The sequence below is a fragment of the Halyomorpha halys genome, unplaced genomic scaffold, assembly GCF_000696795.3.
Source record: "Halyomorpha halys isolate HHAL.00 unplaced genomic scaffold, Hhal_1.1 Scaffold2412.1, whole genome shotgun sequence".
NCBI lineage: Eukaryota > Metazoa > Arthropoda > Insecta > Hemiptera > Pentatomidae > Halyomorpha > Halyomorpha halys.
The window spans coordinates 198,423-223,914 of record NW_027111574.1 but is presented as its reverse complement, the minus strand read 5'-3'; the positions used below and the strand labels follow the sequence as shown (position 1 = coordinate 223,914).

Genomic DNA, 25,492 nt, shown 5'->3' with positions numbered 1-25,492 from the left:
TTATTTATCATCATTACATGTTAAAATGTTAATTTTAAATATGTATCGGTCTCATTTATAAATACGAGCTCTCACCACCTGATTGTGTGTAGTCTCATGATAATAATGTCATCAAAACATGAAATCTTCGATATACGTTCTAAGGATTTTTGTTTTTCATAATTGAGGTATATTCTTTAAAAATGTTTTTAATTAATAAATAATTGGTGCGCGTTTTCTGTTAATAATTTCTAATAAATTTTAGAGTTATTTACTATTTTAGTTTATGGCTTGAATTTTGTCTTGTTTTTTTAATTTTGATTTACTTGAGTTAATTATTCTGTTATGTTTGTGTTTCCTGTCTTTATGTATTTACTATACGTATATTGTAATGCGTACTTAAAATGTATTATTTTAGATTTATGGATCTGTGTAATGCTTAATTAAGAGACGATATCCATATAGTATATATCCTTGGCATTCCTAGCCATAATAGTCCTGCGTAATATGTTACGTAAGCGATCCACATTAGTACCGTTATGTTTTAAATGCGCAGAAAACATATTTATCTGCTCTTTTATTTCATTATTTTAGTAGCCATAAAAAGTTAATAATGCAATTTTTTTTTACGTTTTTATTGCGTTCAATAAAAATTTGTTTATGTTTTTGACGCAACAATTTTATTTAAATGGAATATAATGTCGCCAAATGCCCTTAGAGTAATAAATAAAATGTCTCTTGAAGTATTTAATTTTAATATTGCTGTAAATTGTTCTATTATAAAATTTGTTGAACTTATTAAAAATGTTTTATTATTTTAATTTTTTTTTGTTTTAGTGTGATGGGCAGAAGGCATTGTTAAGGAGAGACTGGAGACAGGCTGGAAACACGCCGAATCCTACTCTTTTAGTAAAAGAATACGAGACTTCAAGACACAAGGATCATGAAAATGGTGTTGTCCCAACGTCAGAGGGAGGAGCTGTAAGTACCGTATTTATTAATATTTATTTATTTAATAAAATAGGGTAGCCTCGAACAATAGAACTATTAAGCAGCCAAACATGCTATGTAAGTAAAACTTTGTGTTAGATGGCCCCCTCTAAAGGTTAGAAAAATACAAGTCAAGTGAATAACTTGTTATCCTGGGTTTTATTTTCTTCATATTCAAAAATGTTCGTGGTTCCTATCAAACTTTCTTCGAGGTTATTAAGTATAATAAGTAAGTATGCTTATTTTTTAGGGTTTAATTTATACGATATTTATTATATTTCATTTTTTTATTGCATTTAGTTAATGTTTTGTACACTTCAAGAGCTGTTGGTATGTATATGCTTTTATAGCGATCGGGTAACTCCGGACACACTAATGTTGGGTACCCTCGCACATCTTAGTTTTTGATTTTGCAGCACTACAAATTTTTAAAAAACACATGCTTAGTAATAAAGTATTTTATTTATTTAATAATTAAACACATTAAGTGCTAACAATGTTAAACATCATAATCAAAGCGTAGCATATTTTGTAAACGTATTAAATTCGTCTACAAAAACTATATTGTTCATTTATGATCATTGTAATTTTAAGTGTTTAACTATGAATAAAGACTAAAAAGCCAGGAAACTGCTCCTCGATTCCGACTGTTACAACATTTACTAGACAAACGGTCTGAATTGCCAATCCATTAAAAAATACTGATCTACATGACTATTATAAGGCCTATCTGGACATACGAAGTTGAGCATTGGGGCTCCACTAAACCATCAAATTCCTCCCGAATCCAATCCTTACAGTCCAAAATCCTTCGTAAAATCCTTAATGCTCCTTACTTTGTCACAAATCAAGTCATCCATCAGGACCTCAATGTTCCATATGTTGCCGATTTGGCCAGAACCAGATACCATTCCTTCCATAATAAACTTCCCAACCGCCCAGATTCACTTGTTTCTAATAATCCTCCTAGACGTCTGTAAAGAAGATGGCCTCGACTTCTCTAGAAAGTTCTTTGGAGTTCTATCAATGGGTAGATTCTCCACATGTCACTACGTCACCTACAGCAAATTTACTTGTATATATTTTTAACAACAATATTTGATATACAAATGTATGTCCCGGGCTACCTCCACCTTGTGTTTTGTCAAGAATTGAGGGCTAAACTAATTTTGTTTAAAAAAAAAAAAAATAATAATAATAAATAACGACGGTTTATTATTTTAATGAGTATGCCTTAAGAAATTTCTAAGTTTGTTTTCATAGGAAAATACAGACAGAAATTTTGTTGATTGTACTCGTGTTTGTTATTTGTGTACTTCTATGTGTCGGTGGCTACCCGACCTTCTATTAATATTTGATGTAGGAGGATATCTTGACGACCTTGTTCTAATACCGATACTGTACTAATACAAAGGTACTTATACTGACAAAAAAAAAGTTTTTAGTAAGTAATTTTTTTATTTCAAATTAAAAAAAATAATATTAATTTTTTTACTAATAGTAGCTTCCATTCTGGATAGGAATTACAGACCTTTTGGCTTACATCTCCGATGTATTATCCCGCTATTCTAAAATAATATGGAATGTTGAAACATTAAATAAAGAGATTCGGTATATTATCCTCCTTTATCAGTTCAGAGTAGAATATGGTAATGTTTAAAGGATCTAGGTGGAGGTTATAATTTATAATAAATCTCAAATTTAGTTATTTAAAAATATAGATAACTAGGATTTAGTCGAGGAAGGATGCATACTAAACCTTGTTTAGATTTGACTAGATCATAAGACTACGCTATTGACTCTTAACGGTACCACAACCACGTTGCCTCTGAGAACTGTTTCTCAATAACTCTGAATTTCTTTTAGTTAAAAGTATTGTTGTATATTACTAATTAATTACTTAGCTGCAGTTAGCCTAAATATACAAAAGGATAAATAGTTCAAGTAGGATCAAAGGCTTGGCGAAACAACTGTTCGAAAATAATTTGGCACTAGTTAACCTCTGAGAAAACTCTCGCAATAGGTACGTTTCCTTCTTCTCTTTAATTCATTCGAAATATAAGCGATATCATTCTCTCGTATGAACAATATAATGTTATCAAGAAATCCTATTGAACTCAAATAATTGGTTATGCTGCATACTTAATAACTACTATCTTTAGGTAACAGTTAACGTCGCTTTAGTTTTAAAGTTCAGATTCAGCCATCCCTAAACTTATATAACCCGAATTGTACCCGCTGAGGGCGTATATCATCGTATGTTCTAGGCGGGTTACGAATTTTAGGTGCGAACCTACGGGTCTAAATAATTCGAGGCATGGAAATAGGTCAAGTTTTTCGATCTAAAAATCGTCTCGAATTTAGAAGCAGGCAGGCTAAACATATTTTTTTCTATATTTTAAGCTCAAATTGTTCCAAATATTCTTTAAATATCACTGTTAATTTAATCAAAAACCTATTAATTGAATGCCAAAGGAGAAGAACTACGAAGAATTGGTTAAGTCTTTAGCTAAAAATATTTTTATATTAAGCATAGGTGGACAGACTAAATATATTTAATGCAAACATTTTCAAGATCTTGAACTGGACTTTTAGTTGAATAATTTGATTAATAATAAAAATCAGCTGAGCGATTCGCTTAATCGTCGTGTAAGTATTTCATGGTACATTTGAATGAAATCTCAAAAACGGTTCATTTTTCAGCCTTGAAACACCGGGCCCAGTTTCCGATGGAACGTACTTGGGTATTGATGTCCGCGTCGAAATCTTTAAAACTCGATTTCAAACCTCTTGATCCATCAACTTATCTCTGTCAGAGTCTTGAAACCTCTCTCTTATTTGAATAACTATTATTAAAGTTCCAGCAAGAATTTAAAAATCGTAATTGCGAATTTTCAAAGTACGATATACTGTAGGAATAATCAGCCTGTTTATTTACATATTAACAACGGCTGTTAATTTAGCAGAACAAGTAAACTGTTTGGAACAGTTAAAACCGTTCATGTCTCAACTCCATATATTTCAAAAATGGAAAGGAAGGGTTCCACTGTTTTTATAGCCAATATTTTCCTACTGCAATTTCAGGCAAAAACAGCTTGGGTTTTCAACAAATCTCTTTTTAAAACACGTTCTAAGTGCATTAAACTACAGTTGGACAGATGTAATTCCGAGGAGGGGGGATTTGACTTTAGTGTTATTAGGTTATATATATAATTTTACATACTGTTTCGTTAGTAAGTTAGACCGAGATGGTATAGGTAAATCCACAATTTTTTAACGGAGTAGGGGTACTATGAAATAAATTGTTGTCTTTTTTTGTATCGCAAATGTATATTAATTTTTTGAAAAGCCCACTACAATAATTTTTTGTAATTTCTATTTGTTCAAAGAAATATTAGTGATATAGGTCCAGCGTTTCCTAGTTTTCTAATTTCCCTCATCGTCAGTCAGATTTCCCCCCTTTCTCCCCTTAAATACCCCTTAAATATTTCCCTCTGGCATAAGTATATATGACATACATTGATAATGTATATTATATTAAATAAAGTTTATCTATATGTGTATGCTAATATTTAATTTAATAAATTGAATTTCTTATTTTATGGCTGAACTTAAATAATTTCAGTAGGATGGAATCAATCCGGCTTTTAAATGATTAATCTAAACAAAAATAAAATGTTGAAATTCATACGTTATAACGAAAAATTAACAACAAAAATCCTGTAATATATAGAATGGGTTATTTTCTTGTCAGCTCCTATTTATTACTTAAACTCTTTTCTGATTTTAAAAGAAATTTAAATTAAAACATCACAAATAATTGGTTTATAAGTATATATTAAAAAAATAAATAAAATTTAATAGCGATTCCTGCCTTGTGACTAGAAATGAATTTATGTAAAATAAACTAAAATGTATTTAATATGGACATGCCTAACCAGCTTATTCTATGTTTTGCATAAATAATTGAGTAAATAGAATCAACTGGATTCTTTGCTAAGCGGCTTTGTACGGTTTCCTTTTCTTTTTTCGTTTCTTACGATTTCCTTAAAAGGAGAATTTTTCTTAAGAGTTAAAACTGTTGGCAGAACCTAGAATTAACGAGATCCAACTGTCATAGTTCGTGTTCGAATGTGGTGTTCATTCAAGTACGTATTGTGATTCGCTTATCGCCCTCTACCAGTTACCTATTGAACCTCATAACGATTTCATCCTTATCTTATCATATAATTATTTCAAGTTTGGGACTCGTTAATATCGAATCAAGGTAATCCAGAAAGAACAAAATACCTGAACTATATAAGCTTTGTTACCATTTTTCAGTTGGCTGGTATTGTAATCTATTGTATTATTTGTAATCTAGCTACATACTATTCGATAGCTATAGTCAACCTATCCTGTTGTAGAAACGGTCCAAGAGTTATGGGGAGACTATCCTTGCATTGTAGGCCAAGGTACCGATGCTTGCTTTTGTCGGAGTGAAAGTTATATTACACCGCTGTCGCGAAATTCTATGTTTTATTATTGGTGTTGCATGTTGTTTCGTTTAGCGACATTTCCTTTTTCCCTTTTGTTTTTTAAATTGTAGCGTTAGTTTATTTTTTCTTAATTCTGTTTGTGCCTATTATCCTTTATATTATTTATTTGTCATGATATATTTAGCCGGTTTAAGAAATTATTGTTTTTATTTACAATTCTCTCATTGCTTTATTAATTTTTTTTTTTACATTTTATATATTATATAAAGGTTAATGAAATCTATTTTTTCTTAAATATGTTTCTTTAAACTAGGTACATTAATTTATTTATTTTTATTCGATTTTTCGTATAATAAGAGGGTTTAAGGATCATTATTCCCATTCTGTAAATTTACCTGAATACTCAAAATCCTTTCTACTTTTTTTTTTCCTTTTAAAAAAGCAGCGTTATTAGAACTACTAATCAATCTGTTATAAATAATAAGTTTTATAATGATTTGTTATATCTCTGTCTAATAATATACTTGTTGTATCTATAATTTAAGTGTTACTTAATATGTTATTTTGAAACCTATTCGCGTCCGAAAAATACTTAAACGTAGAAAATTAAGGTTAAGGAATTAAGAAACTTCCATCGTGAGGGGTATATCAATTCAAAATTTTTAAACAATTCTTGCCGAATAAGGAAGAATAAGAAGAACCCAGCTACTGTTTGCCAAAACCTCATTTGAAAACAAAATTAATGCGTAGTTGCTCTCCGTTATTTTACCTATAGCCCTGTGTTGTACTAAGTGTTTGCCGCATGCCTCTTTCCCCACCTTCACTGTGACCTATTTGTTGTAAAAACCTTATTCAGTCCTCTTGTTGACAGTAGTAGAGAAGTATATGATAAACGTACTGTGTAGACTTAACTAGCTCAAAGTTTCGTTTTCGCTTCAGGATCGAAAATGTTCTTTTTTCCTTGTTTGTATGCACTGGCATTTCTATTGTCCTTGTGACTATTAATGTTTATTAATACCTACAATCAATATTGAAAGATTGTTTTATAACTTTAAAAGATCAGTCAATTTTAAAGTTATGGTTAATTTAGCTACCATTATGAGTTGAAGAGGGACAAGTCCATTGCACTCCAACAAAGGTTTTCCGTCGTTTTTTTTTTTTTTTTTCTTTTCGTCTATTGTCTTAGCTGATTGAATATTCGGCGTCTTTTTAAGTTATTTTTCTTGTTTTGATTTCTTATTACAGAGATAATGATTTCTTTATAACACATACAAAAGCATTATATGAACTAGTTTTCAATGAAAAATTGATTCTTATTTTCTGATAAATTGATCCTAAAGCATTTAGCTTGACGATATATTTAACATATCCTGAATGTTCAACTGAACAATTGAAAATTGAATGTGGTTGTTACGTTTAAGGGAAGCAAAAGAATAAACTTTGCAGAACAAAATTAAGGATTTTTAATAAGAGGTTACCTCATAGGCCGGCACATTCCCTAAGAAACTCCAAAATGTAGCCGGAGATTTAGATCATGATTTGGAACTGAAGATGACGTATTACACATTAGTTGTTAAGTCAGTAAGTGTGTTTTAGTAGTTGAGCATGGGGAAATTATATTACGGAAATTAATAGGAACTAGATGTAAAAGTTGATCAATAACGGAACTAATAAGAATTTATAACTGACGTTGATAGGTTCGATTATATCTCCCTTCATTTGTAGGTTATGGTTCGTTCGTTTGATGGTGGACGTGCAGTTCTAGATGAGACTATATTGCAGATCTAATACATTTCATTGTAACTCTTTCACTTCATTGTAGAGCTCAGTCTTATAATGTTATGACTAAAATTTCTTTAGGCCGCCTTAGAAGAAAAACTTTACACTGATCCACTTGACATATTTTCAGTTTTGACACATTGTGAAAAATGTATCAATAATAATTTTTAGACATCAGAAAGATTGTAAATGATTCTTATGCTATTCCAAATACGAATTTGTTAACAAGTTCAAATGAATTGCATTTATCCCATTTTGCTTGTGAAATAAAAAAACAAATTAATATAAAAAAAAATTATGAAATATAAATAACTAAATTTTAAAATTACAATATAATTTATCAAAATGTATGTTTTTTAATTGCGAAGAAGCATTTTTATTTTTGTTTTTCTTAAAATTGAATACTCCTCAGAACCATTTAGTACTGTAAGGGACTGTTTTGATTTATCCCTTTTATTAATAAATCTACATTTTTCATTAAAACAACGAATTTTTAGCTATATAGGTGTACTGATTAATTAATTTCATTACTTAATTAAACCGAGTCTATTTTGAATTGTATCTCTTCATGACTTTGTATAAAAAACATTTGATGATGTTTCTTTTAACATGTTAAAGTGTGATAAATGGGAAAAAAATGTGTTAAAAGGGGAAATATTCCCTTCTTTTAGCACTTAAAAAAGCAATAACATTGAACATTTGCTCCTAGTTGTAGATGTTTTTATTTTAGACGTTTTCAAACTCTAATAAAGTATTGGATAAAAATAATTATAAAGTAATAGGGAAAAAATAGGAGGGGAAACAAGGAAGAAGTGAGTTGGAGGAAAGATGATGTGAAGAAGATTTAGGAGATTTTGTGAAGAGCCTTCGTTTAGGTTTAAGGACTGATTCATTGCACTAGTCAGTTTAGGCCATAAAGAAGTTTTCATGCTTGAAAATTGTTTTGTTTAATTATATATATATTTTAGAGCTAGCTCTTCATTTATAACTTCTCGTCATAAATTAATGCGTTAAATCCATCATATTTTTTATCTGAATGACTATCACTGGTTGGTTTGAGGTTAAATTGTATTTCTATTTAATTTTTGTAAGAAATAATACTTTTCGACATCAATAATAACTCTCTATTCCCTCAGGTTCTTTAGTAAATGTTTTGTGTTTTTTTTTTCTTCTGGTTATTATTTTTGCCAATGATGGTAACTTTAGATTTCAAATTTTACTCCACTTTTTGTTCTATTAGCTGGACCCTAACATAGATTATAGATCAGATGTTGGACATGTAGAGATGACTACTGGTAGAACAAAGAAGTCAGAGACGCTGTTAGAGGGAATGGAATGCTGGACGCCACAGTTGGGTTAATGCTACGCTTCGTCCTGCTCAAGAACGTGTCGGGTCCTATTGCACTTTGTTTTCTCTTACCGTCACGTCCCCTTTACTACAGTTTCCCATTTTCTCATCATATTTATTTCTTATATTTAATGTCTATTAGAAATTTTCAGTTAAGGCTTTGTCTGTTTTTATTATTATAAGTATTAGGAAGATTATAATCTTGTGTTTTTGTTACATTTGTTATATTGCTATGATAATGAAAAAAAATTATAACTCCTTAAGAAACACAAACTAATTTTTAGAATACAATCGGTACATTCCAATCCTCAAGCCGTAATCCATGAACTGGCATACAACTTGACAGTTTCACTACATCAGGACTGAAAATTACAAATACATGAAGACAATACGTACATCTCATGTCAACAAACTCTTACTCATGTGTTTTCACCGCGTAAATTCATTTTTTATCTAATAAATTTCCATTGATTTCAATTATCTGATGGTGGAGAAGCTCAAAGGTTTTTTTTTTTTGTTGTTTTTTCCGTATTTATCAAAAACAGCGTGTCGTGTCGCACAGGAAAGGCATACATTTCATAATTAAAGCTAATTAAATTCCCAACAAAATATTTCACTCCTATCTGTTACCGAAATATAAACTGGCTGAAATGTATAATTTGCGATAAAATTATAGGCTAATGGTTTTCGTCAAAAATATTTTGCCTTTCGTTTTACAGGAAACGTTGAGAAAGAAAGTTCAAATTCCGCTAGGAATTATCTCTGTGTATCATGTTATTTATTGTTTATGTAAAATAAAAAAAAGGATTAACGAGTATTTATTGGGCATATATTTTTTTACCAGAGATATAATGAGGTTAAGCTGTCAAGTCCTATACCTACCACATTTTATATGTTAATTTATGTCGGAACCTGTATATCAAGATACAAGAAGTATGTTATACATATTAACATAATTCATACTGATACATATATGTATATGCTTGGATTTTATTATTAGCATTTTAAACAAATAAATAGTATTAAAAATAAAATTACAACGATTCGGAAGCGAGATATTGTAAAGCATCCACTAAGCAACTAGCTAAATCTGCATTAGTGGTTGAAGTGCCGAGGAGCAGGTTTCGGTCCCGCTTGCAACCACTCTGAGAAAGAAGATGCAATTATAGCCGGGTAATCCTCTTAGCCGCCTCTTGCCTAATCCGATAGCTTGAGGGAACTCTTCCTGGGGTCATATTCAAGGCGTGTCCTTTTGAGAGTCGTTTTCTAGCCATTTCATCTTTACTTTCTCCAGAGCCTTCAGTATCTGCTATAATCCGTCTTCCTGTCCTTCCAGCCTGAGACTTCCGGTCATCAATTTGAATCGTGATTTTGTTATCGAAAATTGTTGATATCTGTATATCATCCTGTTTTATCGGTGAAAGTATGCTCTATTAGCGATGGACTAGAGCAGATATTAAATCAGCATCCGCAGACTTGAGGACATGGTTGGTATGGTACCCTCAATGGGGACAATTCCATCAATTACTTTCATCGGTTTCGCTTAATTGTATCAATTTGTGTTTTTAATTCAATTTCCCACAAATTAATTTGAAAATTTGTTTTTCCCAGGATATAATTTTATACTAAATAAGCTTTAGACAATTTCGCGTTATTGGTTTCAGAAGTTTGGCCTGAGCATCCTTGACGTTACCTTGTCTTTATCTTCTTTCCTATCATGTCTCTAAATACCCTTGAATAATTATACTGTTGTAATGTTTTCCCCAACCGCCAGTTGAATATCAACACCAACTCCTTCAAGGAACACTCCGAGGCAGGTTCCTTCTTTTCCTCTGGCTCCATAGTTGTTTAAAAAATAATTTATTTTATAGTTCAGTTCTGTAAATCCTACGAACGTTTATGGCCCAAAGTTATTTATTTATTTATTTTTAATATTTTATATTTGGTTTGTTCAGAACAGTACGGAGATGGAAAATATTTTTCACAGTTGCGGACAGTCCGAAGCGGTTGTAACAGACCCATTGAATGACTAGGCCTGATGTCCAAAAATGTCTATTCTCTTTCTTTTAGTCCTTGAAATGTGTGACTCATATTGAAATACCTTTTTGATTTATTTTTGAGTCGCATGCATTTCAAAGATAGTATTATTATTATTATAGTACACTGGCGTCACTTTCTCTGCTGGGGCTCTGTTATTAGACTATCCCAAAGCTAAGTAGGGTTCTTAAATAGTAATACAATCTATAGTATACTTCAAAAACATAAACAAAAAGATTTTTTTTCTTAGATGTGCCACCATTAAAGCAAAGCCAGCGTTATGTGCTAACAGTTTAATGATTTATTATCTCTATTCATTATACGATTTTATTATGATCCTCAAATTAGTAAAAAATTTTAGTGTTAATTCATTGGGTAACCGCTAATCATGTTTCTTTAGCCAAATTACTCTCAACATTAGTAATCTAGATGTTTTTAAACACCTCGTAATATTGTCAGGGAATATTATTGTTTTTTATGCTACTTATTTTTTCTTGGTGTCTTATTCTTATATACGTGGTGAAAATATGATCTCAGCCTGATAAGTTGGATGGTGTTCGCCGTTTAGTGGATGAATAAATTACAGATAATAATTTATTACTAGGCTAGATTTATGCCTTATATGCCTTCAAGCATACTCCCATTTAGGATTTTAACATAAATAATAAGGAATGCGAACATTCTTGTTGGCTTCGTTACCTCTAGATCGCAGTTGCGAACATGTTTATCAAGCTTAAAACCGGTCGATTTTATAATTACAATCTAGTGAATATTAACGAAAGCGTGTTCCACGACATCCTCTGGCAAGTCAACGGACGCTGAAACCTGTTCGTAGCTCCTCGCAGATCCTGCCGCTGTGGTAGTGATTTGTACATGCACAGATCCTCGAGGAGACTCGGGTTTGTGAATGGACCTGTAGATCGCTGATCGTGTACCGGCTCTGTTCGGCAAATCGTTGCAGCTTAAGATGAGTCACGACTCGGGGAGCGGAATCCACTCTGCTAACATTGCAGCAATACCCCCCTAAAAAGGGAAGGGTTAATGTACCATTCCCACGGCCGCTCTCTTCTCGCAACTCCTTCTATTAGTTAATGTGGCTGAATAGACACCATTAAATTTTTTACTAGGCCTTTTATGTTCACCTCCCGCCTTGCTATACTGCTACGAGGAACGCAACACCCCTTCCCCCCTTGGGCGTGGCAGATAATTAAATTAATTTACTGTCTGCTGGGTTCATCCAGGGATCAACGACCTTCGCCTTGGAGTCAATCAATCTTTTCCTGTTATTAATCAATTTGCACAGTTTTGAAAATGCTTGAAGTTGCTGTTTTGCTGAAGACAAGTCATTCATCATTACCTTCATAATTTTAGGATAAACTAAATTTCATTCGTTGAACGAAAATATATTTAAGGTAATTTAATTCAGAATCATTAGTGATGTTCATAGTGATACTAGGTTAAAATAGTGCATGCCTCATACCTCTCTACATCTTACTTTTACTTATATTTAAATCATAAATAACAATGTACAGATTTTAAAAATGCTAAACGGTGCACATTAAAATTAAAATTTACTGACCAATTCATAAAACGCTACCAATCAAACATACATCTTGAAATAATTTTAAAAATTGGTTTATACCACCTTTTTTTTATTTCGCATAAATGGTCCAACCTTGCGAAAAAAGGTATAGTTATCCAAAATAAAAGAGCATTACACTCTATGTCGAATTCGAGTCCACCGAATTATTAAATTATGGTACTCATTCGACACAAACTTTAATGTTCTTTAATTTGTTCTACCAAACTTTTTTTTTACGAGGATCAACCGTGGCGGAAAAATAAATACCTAACATTTTGTTATAGGTTGCTTTATCGAACTAAATAGCCGTTTTTGTAACCGTTTTAGAACTACATGAGGCGAATACATACGATATAAAAAATAAGATCTACTTCATTAAGGTAATTAACTAATTAGTGAGAGTTTTATAACGACCAGAAATGCGGATCCTTGTTTAGTGTGGTATAAACCAATTTTTAAAATATTGTCAGATTTACGTTTTATGAATTGGGTTTTATGCGTTAGAGTCCTGGATTTATGGTTTTCACCATCAAAAGTACTAATTTGCCCGGGTGGAATGGCATAGATACTAATGTAGTGACCACCAGGCTGCTATAGTATAGTTATCGATCCTTAGTGGTCACAACTCATACCCGTTGGCTCCCCGCCCTGTCCGGAACCAACTCCACCCTCGATGAATCATAGCTTTATGGCTTGTATCAATTTCCACTTTTTTTTATTAAAAGTTCTTAGTTGTATTAAAATCAATATTATTCACTTACATCCATTGAGCAAACTCTTATGAAATTAGAGCAGGCCTCATCACCACATTATTACATATTAATGAATAATTAACATATAAAGATAAAATATAGTGCTCGTAACAATAGTATTTTTGAATTAATAAATTGATATTCCAGTTAAATGGAAATCTACGGGCAGTTTATGGCAGCAAAATTCGAATGGCTTAAAAGTAGTAAAAAATACCTATTCATAAGAAGCTGTTTTTTTTCTTATGATATCAAGTAAAATGTATGCATTAAGTAATTGCATGGTATACCTCGCAGACTGACCGCCTGCCGTTGCATGTTGTGTTGCTTATTACAATGCAATTAAACGACACTACCCTCAGCTATTTAACATAATTCTCAGCGTCTCCTCGTGTCTATCCTGTTTCTTGGGCCAGAACCAGACTGCGCCCAGTGAAATCCCCTTCATTCCGCTGTTACGGGAATGTCGGTCTGGTGAAAGTGTCCCTCGAATAGTGGAATTGGGATCGGTACATGCTTTAGCAATTTAGGAGGCTTATTATTCAGTAGGGGCGGGGTCGTTGTCGATGTTGGTCCGTTTGCTTTACAATTTAAAATAGTTCCATTTGACTAAACCAATGCAGGATAGTGGAATAGTATGGTCTTGTTAACAAAAGGATAGGTTTGGCATTGAACTTCTAAAACTTAAATGCTGTAAAGTCATCTTTTAAGAATTTCCTACTTAAATAAATTAAAATGCATTTATTTTTTGGTTGGACGAACTTATAAAGGTTTGGTGAATTTCTGAAGTCAATTTTTCATTTGGACATTTGCCATTTGACAAGCATATTTACGAGATAGCCTGAAAACTCTCTCTAATAAACTAATGACTAACGCCTTAATTAAATACTTTGTAACATATTATACAATATGTATAGTAAGTACTTGGCCTTAATCATTCTCAGTATACCAAATTACAATAACATATCAGAATATTTCATGACAGTCTTATCAACGTTCTAGTAACCACAAACTTCCCGGAAAATCTAAATTTATGTGCAATATTTACCATTATATATATTCTTTTGGAATTTTGGAAAAATATAATTTTAAGGGGAGAGTGTATTTATAGGCAGGTAACCTAGTTTTAACTATTAGGTAGAATCAAGTTTTCATTCTATGGGACCACCACGAAATAAAAATCAACCCCCCTTCTTCTCAAGGCCGGATTCGAACCGATCCCGCTGCAGTTACGAGGTTGTTAGGGCGACGTATCAATTCCTTTGGCTCCAAACGACCCTACGCGCTGCAGTTAATAGAAAAAAATATTGTTTCAGTAATTGCCCGCTAGGTGGCAGATTTGGTACATAAAGGATCGATTCCTGAAACCCCATATAACAAATAAGAAGCATCACTATCATTATACCCTTTTTAACATATAATCTAGAAATAAATATACACATACCAATGGCTGAAAATACTTTGTTTTTGGATCAGCATGCTATTAATATTATATCATGATGGAAATGTTGACATTCCATGATTTCTTAGAATCATTACGATGATGTGGCATTATAATTTCAATATTTATTTACAAACCTGTTTCATATTAAAGTACAAACTAATACTATTTATCCTGTAGTTTGTACTTGCTACAATTTCACGGATATATACAATATTGACTTATACTTTTTATTTTTTAACTCAGATAATGGACCTGTGATCCTTGTTACGAAACAAAAAGTATTAAACTTGTAATTCGTAGTTTGCATATTTGTATTTTGTAACTATTACTACTGTTTGCTTTCGTTATGAAATAGGGCCCAGATGTATCTTAGTGACAAAGAAGCAGCACTCTCCCCTCTGAGGGATATTAATGCGGCAATCTCCCGGTTTTCTCCATTTCTCTTCAAAAGGGATGCATTGACTTAGGGTTGAGGTGAACATTGTGACGAATGCAATCCTCAGCACTAATACCAGTACTGGTTGCCCAGGGGCCCCTGTAGTGGTATAGTGAGAGCGATGAGCCCCGACTCGGATTACCTCCGTACCACCGTGGCAGGTACAACGACCCCGTCACCTGTCCTCGCTCATTCATTGTATTGTACTCTGCCTTCCTTTCATCTTCGTTTCTTCTATCATTGTTCTTCATCGTCTTTGTTTCGATTATTATTGCTTCTGACAGGTGGATCGGGTGTTTTAAAATTAGATCTTTAAATGGGTTAGTGATTTGCCTGATGGCATAGAAGTAATAATGCAACAAAATTATTCATCGTCATATGACACTAAAAAAGCGAAACTGGTTAGTTAATGGATATTAAAATTAAAAAACCTGTAATACTAAAACCTATGATGGGTCAGGGAATCAGTACTTTGTAAGGAAGTTCTGTTTCTTAAACAACGGTTGTACAAGGAGGTGATTGGTTCATGACCATCATGTTTTTTTCCTGGATTATGGGTAACGACTTTATAAAGGTTGAATGTCTAAGGAGGGCTCTCGAACCCACTGAGACAACAGTTAGTATAAAATCGACGTAAAACAACCAAAAATGTACTGATTAGGATTTTTTGATCTAATAAATCATTTAATAAAGCTAAGATTTTTAAATTTTACAAGATAAAATTATTGACTACGACATTTTTCAAGATTTCGGAGGACCAAAAGACGTCTGAAAATTTAATGTTCTCATATCTTGTAAAGAAAAAAATATTTTTTTTAATCAGTTTTAATTGTGCTTATTCATTAGTATTCATTAGTAACAGTATTTTAACTCAAAATGTACGTTTGTTTCATGTACTAGGAAAACCATATAACTATGGTGAGAAAAAAAACAACATATAAATATTCCTTAGTAACGAAAATTTTTAATGATGACTGTAATAACTAATGAGACAGGGTTATTCAACTCGTGAATGACATGAGAGCTAATTACTATAGGTACAAATTTCTATTTCAAAACGAAATCTTCCATAAAGTTATTTGGAATTACCTCAGGATAGAGTTACATACTTTTTAAAGGGAACCCTTCAATTATTATCATTTTACAGAAAAGTTTGAAAAAATGTAATCTTAATTTAAAAATGTCAATAAATGTAACAAACGACGAAAATAAGATCCCTGTGAATACATCTGTACCATGATGACTAATACCATTCCTCGGCAATGCGGTCTATGATCATTATAAATTTAAATTTTAGTACACTTTGAATCTTATTTAGCGCTGACATGATAATTTGTACTGAGTAATATCACTCTGAACATGTTGGATTAAGCACATACATTAATTATTTAGATTGTTATCAACGCCACGCTTTCTGTGCTTTTATTTATTTTTTAAATTATACTTTTTTGGTAGTGCTTCATTGACATCGCCGAATATAATTATTTCTGACCTTGATGTTATACAATAGCGTACGCTCCAGGAAGCCAGCGGAGCAGCTTGGACGACACATGACTCCTGCCGCTTCCTGGACATGCTAGTAGACCTTCTTGTTTCAGCTTCCTGTTGAGCTAAAGGGGCCCATCACACCGCAATACGATATGTCCGTCTGGGAACTTAGCGCTTGGATGATACAATACATCTGAGCCCAGGTTGGCGTCATTCTCTTAGCCAAGGAATATCATTTATACATATCTTTTATACAATAGCCTTTAGAGAACGAATTAAATTCTATATCAGTAATATTACAAATAGGAATGTATTCGACAATTTCTGTAATGTAATGATTTAATTTGTAGAGACTTGATCATTATTCACGAAAAATATAAAATAATTTTAATATTAGAATTAAATTAATATTTTAAACATAAAATAAATTCTCAAAGTGTCTTTAAATTTGCAATTTAACTCAAATTTTTTTTTTCAAGTTCCATCTCTTTCAGACTTTTAATAACATATTCGATTACCGAAAATAATTTTTCTAACAAATAGTTAACTGAACACCCTCTAATGTACAGAAGACCGGTAATACTAAACTTTACCAAGTTCGATATAGTTTAGGTTGGTCGATGTACGACATGTCACAATCTCACAAGAGGAGATCATACTCAAGAAAAAAGCAATCCAAGAGATTTCTCATCTCACAGCAACAGTGTTCACCAAATTGAGCAGTACACTTCACCTTGGCAGTTGAACATAATGAATTCCAGTATTGATTGAGGTATTTCTGTTTAGTTTCTTATACCGTTGATGTGAGATGTGCTATGGTTCCTGAATTGGAAAAGTTATTTATTTACTACTACTACTACTACTACTATTAGTGTGGCTCTACAATACGGTGTCGAATCCTGGCCTTCTCCAGCAGCTTCCGCCAACTGTCATGGTCCCTTGCAGCCGCCATCCAATTCCGAAGCCCCAGCATATTTGTTGCATCAGCAGCAACACCATCAGCCCGTCGTAGCTTTGGTCTTCCTCTTCTCCTGGTACCATGGAGTAGCTCCATCAGTAATTGTCTTGGTGGATCCTCACTATCTATCCTAACGACGTGTCCCGCCCATCTCACTCTTGCAATTTTCGTCACTCGAACTATATCGGGCTCCTTAAATATTTATTTACTAGTAAATAATTAAAATATTTTAATATTGTAAATATTAAAATATTTTTTGTTTTAATATAGCTTTAGAAATATTTTCAGAAGTAACTATGGTGTCATTCAGTTTGTTAAGGTTACTTTTAAACATAAAATGATTTCCTCAGTTTTTTAATTCCGCCGACAATAATCCATAGCTGGTGTTTAATTTTGCTTTAGCTGGTTGACACCTTTTCGACAGTTGTACTCTTCTAAAATATGACTTAATTCAACTCAAATTAATCGGCTGAACCCCCTGTGAACTTAATGTCAATTTATCTCATCCAAAATATGTGGGATGAACACCTGTCTGTGAATAGATCCCTTTATATTTAGCAGAGCGGGTCCGCCTCCGTGTTGAACTTTGTGTCAATTGATCTCATCCCCTAATAGCTCAGAATTATTCACGACCCAGCGGTCAAGGTCTATGGGTCTTTCCTAGCTTCGAACCTTCAGATTAAAAGTACAAGTTTTTTTGTTAAGGTCAGAACTTTATAACTAAATATACGTTTCAGTATTGAAAAAAAAAACAGTGTAATTTTAAATAATTTACTAATAAGCATACCATAATTTAATCATTTCGTCAGTCCTGAAGCATAGATTTGGTTTAGGCTCAGTTAAGATGTCAAAAATGCTCGTTATCACAAATATAGCATTTTTTCTCATTGGCCTTGAGTCCTATATACGATATACTGTTAATTTAATAGATGTAGCATATAGTCTACAAGTAAAAATCGTTTTAATTGAAACGATTTTAGTTTGATTTTTATTTATTCAAATAGGTGAAGTATGAAACAATTTTTATTTTAGAAATATAGTCCGGGTCGTGGTCAATGAAGGTACACAGTAGTAAAAAAAAATCTATTTAATGATAACCTACGTTTCGCCTCTTTTTACATGGTTTCGTCAGGGCTGATACTGACAAGTTTATGAAGTATAACAAGTTAATGAAACGTTAGTAAACTATAAATAGTTTTCTTTTACTATTTTGATATCTTTATTGACCGCCACTGGACTATCTTCCCACAACAATCTATTGCGTATGGTCAACTATTTTCTTAAAAAAAAAAGTTCATCATTCGTAGTGAAATTGTTGGTCTTACAATATACTTTTTGTGTAGAAAAACATATTCAATAAATGTTATATCAATGCATTAATATGTTGTGAGCTATAGTTATCTTCTTAGTGCAGGAACTGGTTGATTTCTTTTAATTATGGTACCATGAAGAAATCTTAGATAGTTAGAAATAAATGAAAATGAATAACTAATTCAGTTTTTATGTGACTTTTAGTAACTGACCATTTTTTCCTATCATTTTAAGTTGTTTCTATGCGGGTACATGTGGAGTAGGTATTTGGAAGTTGGTGTTGCTGAACAAATAGCGTAGGAGGGTGCCTCGAGGCTGGAGACTGGTCGATATGCGACGCCCCCTCCACTCTTATCGATTCTAACCGTCCTCGATTAAATTTACATCGAATGCCTTATGACGTCATTGGTCCGCAGTCTGCGGCTTTATCTCCAGGTCGCAAAATCCCCTCTTACTTTATCAAATTTATTACTGAACCGTTTTTGAAAATCTAATGGTTTAAAAACTCAGTCTTACTGATTTCAACATTTACAAAATCGTGGTTATAGCAGAGCACTTCCAAACGACCCTTAATATTCAAATACATCTTAATTTATATATATAGATTGTTTTGGAGTTTTTATCTTACGTTGCTGGTTATCGTAACTTTTATATTGAATAAATGTTCTTAGAAAACCTAGACTGATTTTTTTATTATTTTTTTTTTATTCTATAACAGCTATAACTCCATCCTCAGTTCTGGAATCCATCCGTTTGAATTTTTTTATTTCATTTTTGTGAATATGGAATTTTGACATGTTGGTCCAGCTTTTTGGAATCACTAAATAGAAATTTAGTATTTTATTATTAGTTAGTATTGTTGTGTATTACTTTCCTACCATTATCTAGTTTTTTTTTTATTATTTATTTTTTGATATTTACAACTGTATAAAAAATACAAGTAAATTTGATCATAATGATATGATACCGGATGTAGAGAAACTACCCAGTAGTAGAACTGTAAAAACAGTTTACAATATAAGGTCACGAGGCTATCTTCTTTTCAGGTGCCTCAGAGGATTGCCAGGAATGGAAGATGAAGCAAGGTTAGAAACTAGTGGGTTTGGGTGGTTAGGGAGTTTATTATGGAAGGAATAATATCGGGTTCGGGCTAGATCGGTTGCATGTGGAACATTTAGGTCTTTATAGATGGTTTTATTAGTAACAAAATAAGGAGCATTGAGGATTTTACGAAGGATTTTGGAGTTCTAAATAATGAAAACAAAACAAATAATTTATATAATGACTCAGTATTTAATTTTATAATGAACAAATTTTGGTTTAATCAGGAATGTTATTTGGTGAAATAATTAAATCTTTATAAATATTATGCTTCAGATTTATTCTCCATATATTTCCTAATAACAAGAATATATTACTTTATATAAGTCTGTTTTCTTTTATTCATTTTCATCTCTTATAGTCTTTCACTTGGGTTATATTTTTGGTGTATTAATGTAGATATTAATTAAATACCATTTTTACTATCTAACAAGGCTTTTTATTGTTTTGGTATGTCGGACATTGTTAAGATTTGTAATATACTGAACTGGGCATATGCTTTGTGTAAAAAAAAATTGTAATTGTTTTGGAACGTTATCAAGATGTATTAGATTCCGGAACGCGTTCCACTTTAAACTTAGGTTGTTAGCGCATATAGATTGTGATTGATCTTGGACTGGTTGATTGACCGCGGAGTACAGTTGTCAACAGTTGACTGATGGATGGATGGCTCTGCTCCCGGCTACTATCTGTTATCTTGTCTGAAAACGTTAATAGGTTTCATAAATAATCTGCGGTAGAAAATTTCATAAAACTTACCACGACCCACTCCTATATTCTTATAATATATGTATGTACTTTTTAATTAGAATGACTTGGCAGAAGAAAATTAATTGCACCTGTTTTAGAAGATAAAACGACTTTATGGCCATTAAAACTAGTAAAATTACCTGGGTCATGCAATTAGAAGTATTTAAAAAAATTATGACGCCTATAAAGCATGCATACATATGTATGTGGTTCTTTAAGCACAAGCATAATTTTAGTTTTATTGTACTTAAAAATTTTAAGATTTATTTTCTTATTTGACTAATGTATATAAAGTGCCTACTGATTATTTTTGTTATAATACTGATTATTAGTGTGGAATAAAAACCATATAAAGTTTTTAATGAAAACTTTATAATGAATTCAAATATTTTTTATGTATTATATTTATATACTATATCAAATACTAAAATAGTAAACTAAACTCATTATAGTTTGATATTCCTGTTTTATTAAAAACTGGTCCCGATTATTTTATCTCTTCTAAGTTTAGAAAGATAAAAAATCTAGAAACATGATTGATATCTTGTTTCAAGATTAATTGAAGTTGAATACCGACCCTGAGGAATTATTTGCGCTTGAAATTCATACAACGAATTTAGGTCATAACGCTGAAGGAAAATGTGTTTTTTTTTAACATCTCGTTACTAGGCTTTCTGGTTTATAAAAAAAATACGTTCTACATGAGTTTGGTTGATTCCAAACTCAGCATTGTTCTTAGACATTATATATACGATAAGAGCATTAAAAAAAATGATATGTGGGTATAACATGAAGATTTTTTTTTACGACATGAAGGGTGGAGAAAACATGTAATGTGAAGGATGAAGAGATACAAGATGATTTGGTTGTAGTTAGAAAGTCCACTGTTAGAAAGAATTGGGTTGAATTTATTCTTGAAATATTGACATAGCACTTGACATATTGACACTGTAACTACAATTGTATATATTAAAAATAAATATATTTCATTTAATAAATTAAGAAATCGTCTATTTTGGAGTGGGATGTATAATTAGTTATATTAGCTCATACTGATAGTAGAATGATACCTTAATTTTATTACGATAGAGCGGACATCCTCTACAGATGACTAGGCTTGCTGAGTCAGAGGTCACTACGGGATCTATTTCAGTGGAATTGTTGCCTTGATCATGTGTGGCCTTGTTATATCGAGCCCTGTCAGTTCCCTTACTATCTTACTTAGCCACATGTTTTTAAACAAGTTTGAGACACATTTGATATCGTTTTTTATACATTATATATATATGTATATATATATATATATATTTTCATTTTTTAACCAATGCAGTGATCTAATTATTCTTACATCAAACGGTGGAAATTGAATATATAATTATCAGTTACTGACCGTGGTCGGTCTTTAAGAAAAAAGGTCTCGTTCCAAAAAAAAAATTTAGAACAGATGTGTGTAAATGTTGTACCCGGACTTTCTCCCTGAAGTCTCAAACTACTGAATAAAATTTATTCTTATCGAAAGAACTCCAACGATCGAAAATTCATAAATAATCTTTCTTATATTTATTTTCATTCTGTAAATAATGCTAATTTACTTTAAATTTAGACTTATGACCCAAACCAGCCAGCTCTATTTTCCAATTTTTAATAACTATATTTATCTTTTATTATATTCATATTAGATCATTAACGGAAACGATTTTATCTAAAATCCGTTGTGATCCAGGAGCTTTGACCCTGGGATGCTCCAAGCGTATGCCTGGGATACCTCAAGCTCATATCACTTTCTCAAAATGATAAAAAAAAAAAAAAAAAATAAGAATAGCAAATATACATGCATTCTATATTTACTTTACACTGTTTTACATCTTTGCCTTCACATTCAATGCTCTGAGGACAATTGTGTTGTAAATATTTTTTATAGCTCGACAAGGACGCCGCGAAATTGTTTTAGCCGAACAAGTGTTCCGAACAAAAAAAAAAGAAAATGGGTTTGGTAGTGCATCACTTAATAACCATCATTTCATTATTTAATTAAAAAAAATTTCAAATCAAAAAATTTAACTTTTGAAAAACATTCTTATCTTTTTTTACAGAACATAACTTCTATAATTCGAGATCCTAATAGAGATAAATGATTAGTCAATAGTAGGAAATTGTGTGCTCTTTAAAAGAAAAAAAGCGAAGTATGATTTTAATGATTAGAACTATATTTTTAGAAATCCTGTATTAATATTTATGTATCTCCATCACTTTACCATGACATCAATACATCCTTGTTGATCCGATTTTTAAAATATATTATTTCATTCACCTTTTTTTGTTAACCTAGTTTGTATAGAAGTTTTTTTTTTCCCATTTATACAGGTTAACTTTGGTACATTAGTCATTAAATATATAATTATTAATTTGGTAGTACGTTTTGGAATAACTCCCATGATCAGATTATTTTTTTTTTTTATTAGTTCATGTTGTATTGTACTAGGAAAGTAAAAGAGAAAAAATACTTGAATAGCGGTATTAAGAAATGAAAGCTTTCTCAGAGAGTATTCACATTACTGCAAAGGTGTCATTTCCTTGTATTGTTCAGTTGAGAAAGACTCAGGAATGAATAATCACTAAAACAACCTTACTAGCTTCTGTTATGTTTTCTAAAATTTAATTCAATGTCCTCGTGGATTATCGTCTTATGAATATACATTATATCAACTATCAATCATCTACGCTTATTAGGGCTGTAGCAACATATGCGAATGTGGGTTGATACCCACACGATTTTATAACTGATATCCATTTTTTAAAAAAATGTTTTGTGGGGACTTGTACTGGTAGTGTAATCGGTGGCGGGAACTATTTTGATAACAACCTACTACTAACTTGAGTATAGCGTCCAGTTGAGTGTATTCATTACAAGATACTGCGGAGAAATCGAACCCACACCGGACCGGGCTCTCTAACCTTCGATCGACCCTTCACGGCCTATTCGTGCCCTGTTTCAAAAAATATGTCATAAGCCTAAGCTAAATATTAAAAAGCTCTCGAACGACTTAGCGTATTATTAAAGTCGTGCTAATGTCTATTCTAAAATCTGTCATTGATGATTTCTATCCTTATTATCAATTAATTTTATTCATTTACTGTACTATAAAATGCAAAAGAATAAAATTATTTGCTTAAAAATTATAGCATGACCATTTATATTGGCAATCATTGTAGTCCTATTGTAAGTCTAATAATAACACCTTACGTTATCTCACGTCTTTGTTTATATAATTCGTCACCGTTGAAGCTGCTAAGGATTGCGTTTTATCCTCCTTTTTTTAACACTTTAGTTAGACCAAAAAAAGTATAAGGTGAGCGATGCCTGTTATCTATAAAATTCTACGGTATCGGAGATAATGGAATAGTAAACTCTTGTTTGTTGAGAAAATCTATAAATTGTAAAAGATTCTTGGAAATAATATTCTGTATTAGATAAAACTATAGATTGTTATGACCCATAAAATATAGTGTTTTTTTTTTTCAAATATTGACTGAAAATAATGAAAAGTGAAAGAACCTGAGTAGTTTTACTTTTTATGTTTCTTAATTGCAGTTCTTCATGACACGGTGATTTATTTTTTAATTACTAACTCGTAAAAGTCAATATTACAGATACTATAAACTCGAGAGGAAAGTCAGTCCTTAGCCAACGACTTCGATATATGGGAACAAAATTAACTGAAAACAATTTTAGAAATTTAACCAGTTCTCCACAAAGTGTTTCTACTATTGACAATGACGTATGATAATCGGACATAAACATTTGTGCGTTTCTTTTATGTACTTTTGCCTGAGCTTCAAAATGTTATTTTAAAATATGTTTCATTGCTGTTCCCTCCTTTTTCTAAAAACACTCTTGTTTTCCCCAATCTGCTAGTACGTTTTTCTCATGAGTCATTTCAACTCAAATAATTTTTCGCTTACGTTCCAATGAATATAATTCATTTCATCAATATAAAAGATAGTTATATATTTCCTTCTAGCTGTTTTCTCTTATTTTTATGCAAAATTTATCCCCGATATCGAACCCTTTAATTAAGTGCTTACTTCTGCTTTTCATGAGTTGTACTTTTCGGATATTATAACTCAGCTGACTTTTTTTTTTGGTCTATCTTATCCCATCATTGCATATTATACAAAAGATGGACAAAATTTCCTTTAGTAAATTACGTTCATCTGATTAAAGGATCCCATCAGATTCCCAAAGTTTAAGAGTGAAGCTATCCTTGTATTATTTTAAATAAAGTACGACTGTTTATATATTTTACTTTTTACCCTAACTAGTGTTCAGTTTCTTGCTTTTCTAGGAATAATACAATAATTGAAGAGCTGACTAACATTTTTTTCGAACTTTTCAGTTTCGAGCTTACAGCATGGAATTTAGCATAATTAAAATACCTGTTCCACCATCTAGCCACTTCCATTTTTAAATAAGTTTTTAATTAACATTTTTGCTATTATTTATTCTTGTGTAAAATTATTTCTTCTGAATAAGGTTAAGTCATATATGTTTTTTGAATAAATCCTTTTACCTTGTAATAATATAGTAAGTAAACAAGTAATAGTAATGTAGTTACAAAACAACTATAACAGAACATCTAAAAAGAAAAGGATTAAATGTTGATAATGGACTTGGCTGGTTTTGGACTAAGTAAACCTAAATTCACGAAATGCAATGTATAAAAATAAATTATTTTTAGATTTATTTGATAGTCGTCTCTACACTAAATCACTACACACTGGGGGAGTGGAAATTTAATTCTTTAAAATAAACGTCTTTGAAAGCAGAGGATGGCTAACCCTACTCTCCTTCAAAGTAAAAGTGTACCCAAAAAGGCTACGCTCACGGAGGCTAGGTGTATGTGTACGTTGATCTTAATAGGAATGCCAGCCAGTAATTGGGTCGTACTTTTGCTTCACTTTTCCTCCCTCACACTCCTTCCTCCAAGTTGTTCTAAATTAACCATTATATATTTTATAATGAAGTCATTTTTTTGCTAAACGACATAATATAGTCTCATTT

General features: G+C 31.7%; 1 protein-coding gene across 1 annotated transcript in view; it reads left to right on the top strand.

The window, feature by feature from the left end:
* Window positions 1-816: 816 nt before the first annotated feature.
* The window catches only part of Lis-1 (LisH and WD40 domain-containing Lis-1), a gene marked incomplete at its 5' end in the record, with an annotated part of 59,850 nt that continues 35,174 nt past the window's right edge, over window positions 817-25,492 (top strand). The window contains 1 exon segment of the mRNA XM_014437284.2: window positions 817-960. Coding sequence (XP_014292770.1) covers window positions 923-960 — 38 coding nt within the window.